This window comes from Opisthorchis viverrini, assembly GCF_000715545.1.
Source record: "Opisthorchis viverrini unplaced genomic scaffold opera_v5_470, whole genome shotgun sequence".
Lineage (NCBI taxonomy): Eukaryota > Metazoa > Platyhelminthes > Trematoda > Opisthorchiida > Opisthorchiidae > Opisthorchis > Opisthorchis viverrini.
Window position 1 is genome coordinate 226,825 of NW_008752124.1, and position 17,777 is coordinate 244,601.

Sequence of the window (17,777 nt, forward strand, 5' to 3'; positions counted from 1 at the left end):
ATCGAGTGTTAGGATGACCTCTCGAGCAAAAAGGCGAAAAGTTATACTGCTTAATTCACGACGAAGGCATTTTATGCATAACAATTTCAAAAAAATATCTGCTACGGTCTTCCACCTTCCGACGTCGACTTCGGTACCTGCAGCTGCCTTCTAATTTTCGTGCAGAAATGCTCTGAGCAGCCACCTTCCTTCGCTAAACGCCCAGTTAATTGTGCAGATATTTTCTATTAGCCCGAAATTTTTAGCTGAGTAACCAGCTTTACGCCACCGTGATTGCAACTGAAACAAGTAAATTTCCATTCGCCGTTTCCATAATTTCGACTGCAGTCAGTACGTTTGCAACTGCAGTCCGCATGCCTTGAAACAGAATCTAGGTTCATCGGATGCTCTGTTGGATCTAGCCGTGAGTAGCGATGACCCCTTTGATCCTTCTCCGTTCTTCAGGAGGTGGTACATGCACATGACGATAAAACAATGGACCAGGGAATGGTGCCACCGGACCGTCCTAGCACGGTCACAGCAGCTGATTTGCGTGACAGCTGAGAAACTGAAACTAGCGTGTTCTAGGTCAAGAGATCAATGAGACCACCTGATGCGCGGTCAGACAATACAAAAGTGCACACCACACCATATAATGCGTTAGTGACGACCGGGAAAGCAACGATTACCTTTTGCACTCTTTTGCACACTAATATGATGTGGCAGGCTCAACTGAATCCAGCTGAGTGTCTCGTTTATGATGTCCTTCAACTTAATGTCACAAGCAAGACCATCTCCTGTTTCACTTGGTATGATACGCGAGATATCGGAGTACATTTTCTTGACGAAACACAGCATTTGAGTGGTTTTGTCAAAACTGAATCCAGCTGAGTGTCTCGTTTATGATGTCCTTCAACTTAATGTGCATCACAAGACCATCTCCTGTTTCACTTGGTATGATACGCGAGATATCGGAGTACATTTTCTTGACGAAACACAGCATTTGAGTGGTATGTTTTGTCAAAAAAATAGTTGTCGTCGGAACGAGGACAAGGAATATCGTAAGCGTAGAATGCAACTAACCATCAGTGGGCTGTCTGAGAAATGCGCATCATACATCTCAGCAGAAGAGGTTGGATCAGGAAGGTTAGGGATCTTTGGTTGTGCCCTCAATTGTTTTATAACACCGGGCTGGAAAAGTGAATAAAATTATTGTAAAGATTGAATGGAGGTTGTAGCTGGTAATCATACAAATCATTTAATCTTTCAGCCGTAAAACCCTTTCGATGATCAGCTGCCGTGCCGTTCGAAAAAGACACTAGCGTCGAGGCCACCTCGATTGGTGATGAAACGTTTGCAACCAAATTGCCCAGTTGTAGCTGGTAAGCAAACAAATCATTTGATCTTTCAGCCGTAAAACCATTTCGATGCTCAGCTGCTGTGCCGTTCGAAGGGGACACGAGTGTTGAGGTACTGCCAGGTTGTCCAACCCTAGATAAGAGCAGTCGAACCACAGACCTGGTCAGTAAGCCTACGCCCTAATCACTGAGCCATTTTGAGCCTCCCACCAACACTTGTGATAGTTGAACGTCTCGATTCCACGGCCCACCCCGCGCATTAAATTTGGCAGATGGCATAGTGAACAGAACAGGCAATACGACACATCTGTGATGACACAGAATATACGTGAGCACCAATCTGTAGTTGAAGGTTGAATAGACATCTCATTGAGTTCACTAGGTTAGTGAGCCTCTTTCGCCACAAGGACCATTTTACTCTTTAATGGAGAGAGTCTTGTCAAAACAAAGGTGATGGGAACATGGTGTAGTAAACCCGACGTTTTAATCTCCACGGCTAATATTTCTAGATGACTTACACAGCGCATGACGCAACACTGAGCGCCAGCACAAAAACCACACAATGTAACAATATGTAGTGAGTTCACTAAAACCCATACGGGCCAACTTCAGATGCTTCTGACCAAACAGGTAACCATATCCAGATGTCGCGAATATCCAGAAAACATTTGCAGCTTGCTGCCTGAGTGCATGTTTCATAATCTGACGCGTATTGCTGATAACAAAATAACATGTTTGGAGTACTATGTTTGATGCTCGGTCACAGTAGTTTCTTTAGCTGGCTCTGACAAAATACACTAAAATTCCAGTCACCGTCTCTAAGCTCCCTAACAGTGCTTGAGTTCGCCGCACGTGCTCTACATTCAAGGTCAGAACTGCTCCGACAAACGTGCGACACGATCCATCATAGCCAGACATATCACGTGACGGCTGCAAAAGCCTAGTCTGCGGCGGCGCAAATTCATCGACTATTGTGACCTAGCTAGGGACATTCATACGTCTCGGTGTCTAGTACGCCCTGGCGTCCAATGCGCAGGACGGCTATGAAAGTGTCTGAGTTTTCCGGGGCTAGAGATTAGTTACGCTTAGTGCTACACTGCCACGATCAATTTTGGCAGGTCGATAGGAGAAAATCATTGTCCGTATATCCGGAAAAGTTGGAACAAGAAAATTAGGAACGAAACGTGTATTCACAGAATCCCATTTTTTCGCTCCAATAACTAGGGATTGTACTACAGGAAGGTTATTTAGATTGCTCATCATCACCGTCATCATCATCATCATCGACAGCATGACATCAGTGTTCAACACCGATGCTTCACTGCCGTACAACCATGATTTGTTTGAAAGCCTTATTGTGGAAAAAAGAATGGAGGCGGAAGGGTGACGAACTTAGTGCTCGCTCACTACAATCATTCCGAGGCGTTTACACCTTCAAACACTCATTTAGGCAATTTGGATAGAAAGTGACAACAAGAATGCCACTGACATAGGTTGACTGCCATGTCTTGCAGCGTCTCCAACCAGACGCAGTGAGGATCACGCGGTCCCCATCCTGGAAGGCGAGTAGCACCGACAGCACCCAAACTTTTCGCGATTTTTTTCGTTCCCCTTGGCCAGGTCAGGGGTTGGCCACCTCTCTGCTTCCGCCACTCTGGAGTGGACAAGCAAACAGCACTCTCTTCGGTAAACGATGGTTAAACATAGGCAACACATGCCCCAACCAACGCAGCTCCTGGTGTTGGACACATTGCTCACAGAGTACTACTCCAAAAAGTCAGCGAGAATAGGGTTTTAAAACAATGAAAAGAACGAAGTGAAATGGATTATGATAAATAAGGTGAACTGAGAAGTGATTTCCCCAGGCAGCGCGCATCATCTAGCAGCCATTATCGCACTCGTCTTGGAGGTTCAGTCTCATGGGCCACATGCCTTTGACCACAAGGTTAAATATTTATCCACACAGCCCTAAGAGAAGAGGATAAAATGAGTCAATAAATAAATAAATAAATAAATAAATAAATAAATAAATAAATAAATAAATAAATAAATAAATAAATAAATAAATAAATAAATGCATTAGTGAATGGACGAATGAATAAACGACGTAGTTTTATTGTGTTGCTAAAAATAAGCGCACCATTATTTGCAATGGAACGAACAGTTAATCTAACGATTTTGCATTATTTTCTTGGCAGTCAGCAGTTGGATAAGCTGCATACTGTCTACAGCGCACGAAATCCTAGTGATAGTATCGAACACTACCATGCTGATGACAGTGAAAGTTTGCACAATTTTGTTTAATAGACGTGATTGTGATTGTGGGTTGTCACACTGACTTCAGTGGTTAAGATGGATGGTTAAGATGGCTAGAAAAAACAGACGCCTCGTACAGACTTAAGGTAGCAGTTTAGAAGATGACGTTAGTTTCAAAGAACTGAGGTGGCTAAAGTCTGATGGCCTGCCTACCAGTTCAACAGGATGGGTACGTCCTAAAGAAACGTTTTTGCAGTCAGCTAGGAGGAGTCTTTTGAATTCGTCACTCGGGCTAATGTAAATTTTCTTCCCTTGTTTCTAGATGTCCACCCGCATACACAAGTGATTCATCCTATCCGTTGCCAAATTGTCTCGCATTTAGAGACAGCTGTTTGAGTGTAATATGCCTCCAGGGAGATTGCATTTCATCTAAGGATGGCCAAGTAAGAAAGTTTCCTAATTGGTTTATTGGAATATCGATTGTGTTTTGATAAGATTTTCACCCTTGTTGCCGATACAGGGAAAAGAGAGCTCACGAAGTGCCAACATTTCGTTATCATCCACTCAGTGGCGTATCGAAAATACCCTATTTAAGCATAGAAAGGAATGAAACGATGAACGGAACGAATCTATACATAAGTGGATCCTGCCCGTTGTTCTACCGCAAGGGCAGGGTGCGTTTTGTCTACATGGATCAAGTCGATACTGATTGGTCGGCACAACCACAATAAACGCTAGTAGTTTCGAACTGACATTTCGTAGTAAAGTCCCAAACGATTTTCTGTGGGTTTACTCGGTGGATTTAATAGATTCCGAGATCGATAAGGTGGGTTTCAGAGCTTAGGTTTGCCGTGCCTATATGGTTGTTTGAAGTACATGCTCAGGTAGCAAGACACGTGTTCCGGGTACAGTAGCCACATGACTGTTGTGGGCAAGGTCAATGATTGCGCTTCGCAGTGAGCTGGTGGACAAGACCTGAGGAAATTGTTGGCAGACACAGACTCCATTGATCAAATTCAACGGTGGAGCTAAGGAAGGTAACTGGGTTTCTAGGCTCAGCTTATGCCACTTCTCATAGGATCAATGAATGAACTTTTACTGAAAGTCAGAGCAGATGAATATACTTTTGTTTAGGAATGTGCATGCTAACTAATTAAAAAACACAGAAGGTGGTATGATGAAAAACTGCAAGGCCTTGGTTTGGAATGATCAACTGTAGCGTGTGATCTGCATGTTTTAGTGCGCTTCGGAGCCTGTAAATTGAAATTACGAGTTTTCTGACCAGACAGGTAACAGAGGGGATTCAGTGAAGTCCTCAAATGAAATAACTCACCAGGCTCATGTTAAAATCTCTGTGGGGATATGCATGTGCATTCCAATAGCGGACAACAGGTAGACACTTGTCGTGGAAACATACGAATGGGACGTGTAGCAGCCAGTAAGTCGCGCTCACTCAGTCGTGCTACCCAGTCAGGCTCATGCCTGAAAAGCAGCACGATGAGGAAGTTCCCCGTATCCTGGGTTGAACCGTATGAAGATCAGGCATCAATGACTTTGAAAGACAAGTTAAAATGCACCTTTCTAACCTGACAAGAATGCAGCCGACGCCGTCCGGTTTCTTCTACTATGGAAAGTTGGTCATGTGACAGATTCTACAACGGGAAAGTAAACGAGAAACTGTGGCTTATAATAAGTAAGACAGTAACCTGAATTGAAACAAACGCTGGAGATTGTCAAAGTGCCATCTGAGGATCGCGCTCTGGCACATCAAGGTCGAAGTCAGCTTCCCCTGAGCAGTCAAATAAAGTACATGGACATACAGTTATCTTAATCCCAGTCGAAAAGTTTGACGTGCAGTCGAGTCCGAACCGGTGACGGGGAGGTTCGTCTAATTTGTTCATTGTTCACTGTGAAACGATTAATTTAGCGTCATGAATGTCAGCAAACGAGTGTAAACCTCAGTCGACACGACATTTTGGATATGTAGTCAGTGGGTTGAGCAACGGGGAAAAAGATAGGAAGCACTGCAAAAACTGCATGTACTGTGTATTGCTGAACTGAATTTTCCACATAACGATAGTAGCTTTTAGTGATGATTTCGAGACGGGACACCAACCAAATGCAGGTGACGCAAAATGCCACAGTGACACTAAATCTCACTAAAACCTTTTGAATGGCACCAGTCTTCAAACATCTCTCCCTCCGAAGTAAAAGCATATCAATGACCAGGCTAAATTTCAACGTTCTGATCAGGTTTTGCTACATTAACCCAAGTCACTTTACTAAAGGGGGTTTGAAAGATTGGGCTCAGTGGGTTCCAGCAAGTGTCGATTTCGGAGTTTGGTTATGGGTGTCACGCGGACTGAATTGCGATTTATTGTTGGAATGAACAATGAGCTGAATTCGGAACAGGCAGAGATAAGGCTTCTACGGGACAGCGCAGTGAAATAGTGAAGCGAAAGTGAAGGCGACTGTCTCGAGTTTACACCATTATAGCTCATTTGGGAGGCTCCTATAAGGTAGGAAAAAGGTTAACCAGCCTTTATCTCAGTGTCAATCTAATACGATCCTCTATTCTCGGAGGCGTCACAAACCAAATATCAACCAGTTTAAATGACTTTGGGAAGCTGCATGCGTAAACCAAGCTTTCTAGGGGGTTTGAAAGATTGGGCTCAGTGGGTTCCAGCAAGTGTCGATTTCGGAGTTTGGTTATGGGTGTCACGCGGACTGAATTGCGATTTATTGTTGGAATGAACAATGAGCTGAATTCGGAACAGGCAGAGATAAGGCTTCTACGGGACAGCGCAGTGAAATAGTGAAGCGAAAGTGAAGGCGACTGTCTCGAGTTTACACCATTATAGCTCATTTGGGAGGCTCCTATAAGGTAGGAAAAAGGTTAACCAGCCTTTATCTCAGTGTCAATCTAATACGATCCTCTATTCTCGGAGGCGTCACAAACCAAATATGAACCAGTTTAAATGACTTTGGGAATCTGCATACGTAAACCAAGCTTTCTGTGCTAAGATGGCGGCCAAACTAGAGCAACGGCAATTTGTGGTCATTGTTACATCGTTTGGGAATTTAGGTTCGCTCCACAACTTATGACCCTGGCAACTTGTGACCATATCGGTCAAGCACTCAACGAAAATTCCACATGCTTTCACCTGCTGGTTCTGCCTCACTGAGTGTATTAGATCTTGGACTCTCCGTATGCAAGTTTTCTGAGCACGATACGCAAGGTGCCTTTTATTCGTTCGAAGGGAATGGTTGCTACAGCTTACTAAAGTAATGCAAAAGTGTACCACGAAGCATGTTGTCGATCGTTGAGTCTGCAACCACCATGTCATCATCCATTACAATGAGTTTCTTTTGATACTTTGATCAGTGCTATTCAGCTTGCTTTCAGTATGGAATAACCGTAAATTTATGTTCGCGTTACGCATAGACCACTTCCCACTTTCATTCAACCTGTGTGGAATTACGGCCTGTTCATATATTAAGTATACTCAGTAAGGTGTGCTCGAACAGTCCTTGAGTGTCGCCACTTTCCATAATGAGGCCATTGTCGTTTTCCTCGTAAGTTGGCTTTTGGCGTGGTGATCACCTGTGGTATAGTACTCGTGTATGATGCTCCATCTAAATGGTACCCATTTTCAAGACCTGACGTAGACCCACCATTGTGGTTTGCACTGACCACTCGATACAAGATTCCGATCAATTCATCTACGGGGCTTTGCACTACAAATCCATGATGTTTTGTTTACCTTTTCTCGATAACTCCAGTCATCACTTCCATCTTCTAACTAACGTCTTCTTCCCATAGGAAACCTACTGCAATTGTCCAGATGAGGCCTACGGTGATCAATGTGAACTGATTAGAGGGAAATGGGCTCAGTGGTCTCCATGGTCTGAATGTAGCCCAAGCTGTGGTGTTTCCGAATATCAGCGCCGTGTGAGAACACGTGATTGCCTGGGAGAGGCTTGCCGAGGTGGTGAGGGTCACCTACAGATGGAAATGTGCCCCACAATGCCCTGTCCGGATGAAACACTTGCTTTGGCCAGACAAGGACGTTGGGAGGATCCAGGTGAACTGAAAATACAGATGCTTCAAGCCCAAGCAGCTCGATGTGTGAAACTAGTGGGCGCAATCGCAGAAGCATTAATTTTGATTTCATGTGTCTTTTCCGGCCTCACTGCCACTGCAATGGTTTTCTCGGTGTACTTCATGTAATTGACAAGTACAAATTTGAACACTGTTTTAACCGTCATAGTTCCAGTTTTGTACATATCCAATACATAATCTCACAAATATCGTTTAATACTGTTGTCATTATTCACTGTTGTCTATTGGCTGTCATGGTGTGATACACGTGAACTGGAATTAGACTTACCGACCAACCTCATGAAAATGAAATTCAATTTCATGTTTTCCAAATGCAAATGTGCGGTGAGCGCTAATCAGGTCCACACCGAGGCATGGAACAGTGTAGGTTTTTTTTACTGCATAAAGCCATCAAATAACCGTTTCAGAAGGGCTGGGTAAACAATTGGTAGTTTTTAATTGGGCAACGTTTCACTTTTGACATAAAAGCTTCAAACCGAACCTTTTCAAATCCATCCAATAACCCTTTTAATCCGTGCATTTGGATAGAGTGGTTTAATATTCATATAAGGGTATTGCCAAAATTTATTGGGTAATTGCCCGGATATATCGTACAACGTGAATGTACCGTCATGCTAACCGTGCCCTTCTCTGTAGGCTGAGGGCATCTAGAATGCTTTCACGTGCAAAAGCCGCATTCATATGTAACGAGAAATGATCCATTCATTAAAGGATCCTCTAGCTTAGTTTTGCCCTTAGTAGCAGCATTTGAGTAAAAATCCCAGAGTAAAGATCTCCAAGTCACATCACATCAGGAATCAGGATAGGAACTGACAAAAAGAACGTCATTGACACCGAGTAACAGCCAGGTGCAGTGAAGACATCATCAGCGTGTGTTTGAATGGGTAGTTTCACCTCTTCTATTGAATACAGTCGCAACTCGTACATTCACACACCGCTGCTAACCTTGGAACATAGCTTGACCTAACCTAGCTGACGAGTCATCCATTCATCGTTTTCACGTACAGCATGCACTAAGTGCGCGTATCCTTTCCATATTAGTTCCGGTTCACATTTGTGTGGACTGGGAAATACAACTAATATACATAACGGACCCATTTTGGCATTCCATGAGAAGCGTTTTTCAAAAGCATACGTTGGTTAACGTGTCAAAGTACATCCTTAATGAACAGGCGAAGTGAGCCAAACAAGCAGAAATTATCTCAACTATCATTCAAATATGTAACATACAGTCATGTGTATAGGTTGGTTGAGCAGCTTAGGTGCATTTTTGGGAAAGAATGCATCCAACTTATTGTGCGGCCTTCAGTTCTCCACAAGAAAGTGTCATCCCACTCAGGTTTTGCTTGTCTAAACGGGACTTTTCAAACGTTATGAAAGTCGGTCGCAGGCGACAAACGAAAAAAATGAATTATTGGTGCTTTACAAATACGATTGAGAAGCAGACAAAGACCGTATAAGTGTGTCTAACTTCGAAAGTGATTTACCTAATTGAAAACTTGTGACATCTTTTGCCCATTTTCAAGAACAGCGGAGGATTCCTTGAGAACGCGCAAAGCAAGTCATTTTTGGCCAACAGATAACTTCGTTTCTTCGCTTTAACCCATACCACTCTAGGAAAACTCAGTTTCACATCGGTACAAACAAAGAGAATGCACAAACGGCTATCTCTAACGCTTTCAGCTTAGAGACGTTCTTCAGGGAGGTTTTTTTATTTCGATATCCATAGATCAGTGGGCCTAAGGAACCAGATAATTCATCCTTAAAGCTAATCAAAATACGAGAAAAATCATACGGCAACTGGAGCTGCACCAGAGCCTTAGTATGGTGGTCAGCTGGTGACGATGGAGATTTCAAACCAATTCACGGTTCCACAGTCTTTTTGGCAGCCCACTTTATCTAAAATGTGCGCATCTCGAGATAAGAAAACATGTGGGGCTTAGGTTCCGTTCAAAACCCCGTAATAATCAAAGTATGTACCATAAGAACCGAAAACACAGTGAATCATGGATTTAGTAAATAACGCGAACTTTTCCGCACCGAAATTAACGTGAGAGCATTCACACTATTTTGAATAAGTTCACCGGATAGCACAACGAACAGTGGAACGGAGTGATGTGCAAGAGATCTTCGAGCGATTAAACCAGCACAGGGTGCAAGGCTCAGTGATACAAACAAGCAGCTTGCCTGCCTGTGCACTTTATTTCATTTCAGTTTGGATTCTACTATGTGACATTACGTGGTAGCGTTGAAACTCTGTCGTTTGCCGTTCGTTATTTCACCATCCTTCAGTATTTAGTTGGTCTTTATAGTGGCACCGACTCCAATCAGCGTATGGATGAGGAGGCCACGATACTCGCAGAAATAATGTAGGTTCTGGCCACTTGATCAGCTATCTTGGCTACGTGGGCGTGTCTAGGTCTCATGTATATGCAGCATGTCCAGAACCGGGACCAAGTTGACTTGAAGGCAAATGAGACTTCACTTACACGTACACAAAGCACGACACGCCGCTGCATTGCGCTGACAGGCCTCAGGCTGATCACAGACCGAGATCAAGATCAAATATAGTGGTACTTCAGTAAACTACTCTGCAAAACGGAAACAGCCACACACGGTAAGCAAAACGTCTTTAAGTATGATTGGCTCCGTTCAAAGGGAGCTAGTTCAAAGAAATTGCTCCTTCTCTCGATCGCGATTAGTTTCAAATGTCCAGACGAAGCTTTGAGGAGCCAGAAGAATTGGAAAAAAAGTTTCCTACCAGAGGTTAACCATTCGTCCAGGTATATTGGTCATAGGAGCGTAATAAAGCTGAGCAATCACGTTTGCTACTAAATTTAGACTCAGTCAGCACTGTGTTGATGATGGATGTCTGCTCAGCTTGGTCAGTAAAAAACCGCGAAGCACTGTCTATCCCTTAGTATGATATTTGGGGAAATAGGTGTTTCATGTGTGACACCTTTCAACTCGTTTAATCTGCATTTTCCTAGAGTGTTCGGGTGTAGAGACATGGCTCAATAGGCGTGTAAGCCAAGTGCAATCATCTCATCGAGTGACGGAAGGTGTATTCCACAAACAGGGCCTGCAACCGTGTTTTCGAAAACGATGTTCGGAGCTCTGGAAGCTTGCTAGATGCAACACTGAGGTAAATACGACCATGTAGATTTGCTTCGACTGACGAAAACGCACTAGCCATCTGTGACTTATGGTTGCGTATAGGATGGCCTAGTTCTCCGGGCTCATCAGAATCTTACCTCCACAACTGGATAAGTGTTGAACTTGCCCTAACAGTGCTATAACAACATCCCGTTAGGACTGCATCCTCCTAATATCCCCTTTGAGTAACATCCAGGAAGTAAAAGGATATCCACAGCACTTAGTTTGATCGCATCCTCTTTTATCTTGATTCGCCATGTGCCGGCAAATCCCGTTAGGACTGCATCCTCCTAATATCTCCTTTGAGTAACATCCAGAAAGTAAAAGGGTATCCACAGCACTTAGTTTGATCTCATCCTCTTTTATCTTGATTCACCGTGTGCCGGCACGTTCAGTTACCGTGCCTGCTGACCAAGACGAAACCCTTGACTTCAAGAGGCGACACCATCTGTCTACTGATGGACTGTCAACGTCATCCTCAAACTGCTAGAAATGTACCTTCTCATCGGAAGAAGCATCTCTGGCCCAATGGAACAAATTGCTCCATCCACCTACCTTGCATCTCCACAAGTCTAACTATCACGTCTCAACCCGTGAAAAAGCTTTCCAATTCGTTCCCTTTACAACCGGGATCTTTATTTCCAGGGCTACATCTCCCGTTTTTGGACGGTGGACAAGCTTGAGTAAGTTACAATGGATACTCTACCCACTGGATAATGTGCTGTGGAGTCCACCACTTTGTTTTTGTCCACCGGATGTACGGCTGCAGTTGCTTAGCCGTTCCAAAGGCAATTGGTTGCTAGCCCCCCACCCCACCCCCTCACAATCCTCGCGAACGTGTCAACTGGTTATCAACTCGACCATGACGTGTGATAGTTAAAGGCAGTGACTGAGATGCTCAGTTCACAGTTGGATCGGGCGAAACCTAAGCTGATTCCCATCTACATGTGCGTCCGCTAAATCCCTGATATCGGGAATTTCGCATAAATGGTGCGACTTTAGTGATGTGGCTTGCTCACATAAGGTCATGAAATTATGGATGTTTAACTACCCCATCTGGCAAGTAACACGGATTTAGAATCTCTTCAGCTAAGTTTTTCCTTATTGCATACAACTGTCGAAAATCATCACTTTGTGGCAAGCTAAAATTCTGTTACCCATTTTCAAACACTGTCCGGCCTAACGAGAATACATGAAACGGATTAACGACGCTTGTATATGATGGAGGAAGAACCCTAATATAGTCGAGCAACAGAAGACAAAAAATATTTGTATATATTGGGGCATTGGAACCAGAGTGTATACAGAATGTATTTGTTCGAGAGGTCTATTTAACATACCTTCGCACTGGTCTCAATTGCATTTCGCATGCGCTCTGCACTGATCTTTTCAATGTTCCGTAAGTATGAAGTTAAAACCAGTCATAAATTCAGTAGACAGTATTCGATGCCAAGCGCTGAAAATCGGAATGTCCTAATATGATGACAGAGCATGGCCAACAGCGGTTTCCATATCCATGCGATTATTGTGCTGTCCGAATTCGTCTCATTCTTCAGCTCGCATAGAGAGCCATCCCGCTGATCCGATTGGTAAACCTTTGGAACAACATATCTGCAAGGCTGTATTAGTTTTATTTAAGAAGCCCGCTGATAGGTTTTGATCAAGGATTAGCGCCCTCAAAATGAGATAAACGGGAGTTAGTGTTTGTCGAGGTGAAGTCACTACTGAATGTTTGCGCTTGGTCATACACTAGTGTCATTACCACTGCCATTTGCAAAGAAAATACTAGGCCAGTACTCAAGGCTGGAGTCATAAAATCGTTCAGCTGTATCACCCTTCCAGTGCCTAGCTGCCATGCAACCAGAAGGAAGCACGAGGGCTGGGATACTGCCAGTTTGCCCAAGCCTAGACGGGGTGAGTCAAGAGGCAGAGATCGGGTTCAAATCACGGGCCTTCCGGTTAGTAAATTCACGCTCTAACCACTTGAGCCATCTCGCCCCTGGAGTCACAAATGTGCTTCCTGGAGTTGAGTTTTATCTACAGGTTTATAGTGAGGAGAGTGTTGTACATCTGTTTTAGCTTGTGATGTAGAATCTATCTTTCACACTAACTCGAAAGGAAGGCAAGGCAACGGAATTATGCCAAGCTACATGACCAGGAAGGGATGAATCTCACATGGGATTTCCATAGGCTCTCTAATACTAAGTGATTGACAAACAGTCTGGCTGACATGCGTGCTCGCATGAGCTGAACATAGTACACTGTAGAGTACTTTTTAAATTATGCTGACTTATCGATTTACTTCAGTGGTTTTGTAAGCACTCAAATAGCCGAACGAATATGTACAGTACATGGAAAACGATATGGAGCTGGATTCTTGACAGAATTACACGCCTTTTACTCTTCTTTTATCAAGAACAGCAGTTTCCTCCGCCAACATACATCGAAACCTATGTGTTAATTTGGTATTTACCATTCGTATTCACATTTACCATTTTCGGTGCACTTTTCTTCTTTAGCTTGCTTCGGAATGGTCGATTCGACTTCATTTTGTCGAAGTTCCTGTTGGTTGGTCTTTTACTAACCGATCTGTCGCAAATAACAATTGGTTTATGGCCCCTGTTTTTTTCTGGAGATCACCATGACCCTGTCCAGCTACTGTCTCAAAGCATTACGCAAATGTCCACGGTGAAGAGCACATCAGATAGTTTTGCCAGTATACTACACGAACTGTTGGTTCTGTCCTGGTTACTTCGATACAAACCAGTCCTGCAACAAGCCTGTTGGATTTTTATGCGAGCTATCACATATTTATTGTGCGCTTACCAAGGTTGTGCGCTTCTCACCATATTGACTAGGAGTGAGCTGGGTATCTGGAACTCCGTATTGACGACTGTACATGACCATTGGTTTCTCTTTCTACTGTGCATTCAAGCAAACTGGGGACGTTTCAAGGATCCTCAAGATCACCCGCCATATCTACAAAAAGATGACAGCGGCGCGCTGTTGTGGTCAAATACACTGTGTACAAGAATGGACAAAGTCGTCTGCAGATCGACTGCAGTGCGATGCATGTTCTATCTTGTGGTACTGGTCAGTGATGCGTACATCTATCGAACTTTGGACACGCGAGACTGGCTGGTTCGTGAAAAACAGGCCGTGAATTTCGCTTTACGTTATACAGTGCCACTGCTTGATCACATATTCTGTATTGTGCACACATACCAAGTGAGTAAGCCTCTGTGGGCCTCACACACAATCGCCTACTCTGGAGAAAGGCTGGCTGATAACTACAAGCAGTATATGGCAGCGAAACGAACTGAAATGGTGGCCGGCAATGGTGATTGTGAAGACTGTGACAAGACAGAATAGTTCCTAAAAGACAAAGCATGAACCATCCAAACGTTTTGTCCAAAAATGATAGTATACCGAGGCATCCAAAACACTTGGATTGTATTGAAAAGGCGGCTGAGCTGTAAAATGGATTTCCTTCAAATAAATGGTCACATCCGACGACACCTACTCCTGAAGGCTGCTGTGAACATCTGTTGTTTTAGATAAAAAGTGTTGCTTTACACAGACAAATTTGTTGGTTTGCTGACCAATACAGTGTGGTCGAATCACGACACAGTTTTAATTCTATGACATATGTGAAACATACCAGGCATCTTTGCTGTCGATACTAAGTTTTAATTAGGGTGGTTTTAACTGCTTTCTAGGGGACTTCAGCTATGCTAAGCTGTACTGACAAATCCATTTGATAGATAGTCACGCAGTATAAACATACAAAACCATCATTTTGATAAGTATGACTGTACAAGGTATTCTATGTGCTTGACATATTCATGTACACCAACCTTCGTCACAACAATCCTTTTGATAGCCCAGCGCGATAAAACCAAACAACTTCGATCAGTTATTTTCATCTTCTGATGTGTCAGCAACCCCAGTGTGAAAAACCTGTGTGCAGTGATAGTTTATCCCTTATCGAAAACAATCTGCATAGACCGAAAAAGTGCAGACTTGATCATCGTACACTCAATACGCTACCACTTTAGGGAGAAGGGAGAATTTCGTGTGGTTGTCTATAAACAGGCAAAACTTGGCTTCAAAACTTTGCTTTGACCTGTCAGGTCCTACAGCAACGTCTCACGTATCACCGACCCACAATTTTCATGAGTAATCATGAGTGTGAATTTGAATTTGAATCCGCTGACCTGTCTGTTTCTTCCAATGCGGTTGCTCAGCAAGGGATGGGCAAAGGTTTGCTAGTGTAATATAATACAATATATAATATAATATAATAAATATAATATAATATAATATAGCATATTCAGCGACTCGAAGGCGTAACCAAGTATACGGGGGCTATTCAAAATTCCGTATGCAAAGTGGTACTCGACAAGGACGCCCACTCTTTCTGCTCCTATTTAGTTCTGTGATCGACAAGGTAATGAGACGAACGCTGGAAGGTTTTAAAAAACCCTGGTGCCATATTGCTGCCGACGAAAACCTTGTCGAGCCCAATTATGCAAACGTCGTTGTCATCTAAAAGGAGAAGGTACAACTACTCACTCCTTTGGCGTGTACCCAGAACCCACAACTTCTGAGACTAGCATGGAGTCAATGAACACGCCACTTGCAATCCAAGAAGGAGCACCTAAAGTTTAGGGGCATTTTACTTATCTTTGAGACTGTACTAGTCCCGACTTTGGTGTTACAGATGAGGTCAATGCACGAAACTCTGGGACTCAGGTCGCCTTTGCTAATTTGAGAAACCGATGCGTAATTCCCCTGAAACTCAAGGTACGTGTGCATCAGATTGTGTGAATCGTTATTCGGAGATGTGGGCACTTCGGAATTACTGTGATAGGTTGGCACTAGGTCTCTTGCCCATCGACTTTTACTCTTCTTCACTAAAAGACATTGTGCTGTCGATGTAGATGGTCCATTTTTTTATGAATACAGCCTCAGTTTTCTATTTTAGCCTGTTCTGGCTTGTTCGTAAGGCGTAGTGGCACTTTGTTTTACTTACTCTTGTTTCTATCACACCTTATTCTGTCTCATTTGTGTCCTCTCTCCACATAATCCATCCTGTTCATCCTCCTACCCTGGATCATTGTCTCTAGTCTAGACTGCTTTATTGTAGCCGACGTCCACCAATCAGAACGACACAATTATCGACCTTCTTGCATGTGAATAGATAGTTCGATGTGACCGTGTAAGGTAGATGAGAATCGCATTGCAATTGACATGAATCCACACCATCGATGAAATCACACTTTATTGCAGTTTTTGAGTAGTCAGAAGCGGTTTGGGTTAACACTGGAAAAGGTTTATCCAGATTATGTTGGTTGTCATAATGGAACTCCTGGTTTTTTCAACAATCACGGCAACGGAGTTCACCAATTGCAGTGCACAGGAGGACCACTTACAAGACAGACTAAACACAGCTTATGCTTTGCCCGGTGTGTAATAGGACGTGTAAGTGCCGTTACTGATAGAGTTGAATGGCGACATACAGTATAGTTGCTCGCCAAATATTAACGAAGATACCCTACAAACGTTGCAATATACTAGACTAATAGGGATGTCGTGGAAAATCTTCGTATCTAATCACCGATTAAATCACATTGCCCGAGGGCATAATTTGTGATGTCTGTCTGATTCAGTTACCACTGCATAGATGCACCTGCACAGTCCTTTCACTATGGTAGTACCGACTGGATGGCATTTGGACAATGACCAACTTATCGGAAACTGATCCATAAAGATGACGGTTCCGAAACCCCATCAGCTGTCATTTGAATGCAGAGAACTCAGACAAACATTGTGAGGCTGTTTGAGACCTCAAGGATGACGATTAGGCCGAATTACGCCCCGGGACAACGAACAGAGCGTTAGACCTTAAAGAGTCTCTACCCCGGCAACGAGGAGCAACAACACGCGCTTGAGAAAATGACCCATATGGTGGGTATCCTACTTATGGGATTAGTCAATCTTACTGCGACCCGTCTTCAGCACCACCATTTCTCGAACATTTCCACGAATAAACTTATCTTGCAGAATCCACCAGCCGGAATTCCCTGTAGTCTGCAATAATCACCTGGCATCGAACCTTTACTGCGATCGCAGCAGTGATCCAGAAAGGGTAGAAAGATAGTTTTACAACGGAGTGGGTTTATCAGGGTCTGTGATATTCAGGATGAAGGTTGGATCAATTGCAGAAATTTCAACTTTGATACTGTCTGGCTCGGTGGTTTAGGTTCGGTTAAATTGTTCTTTGGATAGAAGACTCATTACGAGCCTACACAGTTACGGGTGATAAACAAACTGATAGATATTCATACATCTTGCACAACTTCCGCTAGTGATCTGCAACTATACTCAGTACTAGGACATCCAGACCACCCTTTCTGACCGAATCCGATTCAAAAATCTCTGCAACTGCTGGGATTTCAACTGGTTTCTCACCCGGTTTGGCTGCGGTCGCCGACTGTCATGCTGAGAGTATTCTACAAAAGGTGCATCAACGGCGCAAATGATTTCAACTCATGCTAATAGTAAAATTGATGGTTTCTAAAGCATTTCTTTTGGCAGAATACTGTTGGAAGGCACATGTTAGGGTAGGTGGTTCAATACTAAATGGGGTTAACAAGAGAGCGGCAACATTCATCCGTGTGGCAAGCTTTAATCGCAACCATCCCTCAAGTGGACTTTCCCGATCGCACGAGTCTTCATGATAGTGAATCTTATTGATTAGAAGGAAGCCTGCCATCTATGCCACCGAGCAAATAAGGACAACGCGTTTGGCCCACTTTTATCCATGCGTCTTAACTTGGAGACACAAATGAAGCAGAGGAAGTACAGAAAAAGTACTGAGGATGTCTTGTCCAGCACGACGC

General features: G+C 43.5%; 1 protein-coding gene across 1 annotated transcript in view; it reads left to right on the forward strand.

Annotated features, from left to right (window-relative positions):
- Positions 1-7,870, forward strand: part of T265_11238 (hypothetical protein) — a gene marked incomplete at both ends in the record, with an annotated part of 22,094 nt that extends 14,224 nt beyond the window's left edge. Inside the window, 2 exons of the mRNA XM_009177840.1 lie at positions 3,740-3,822; positions 7,417-7,870. Of these exons, the coding sequence (XP_009176104.1) occupies positions 3,740-3,822; positions 7,417-7,824 (491 nt within the window). The remainder of the gene's footprint in view (positions 1-3,739; positions 3,823-7,416) is intronic.
- Positions 7,871-17,777: the final 9,907 nt, after the last annotated feature.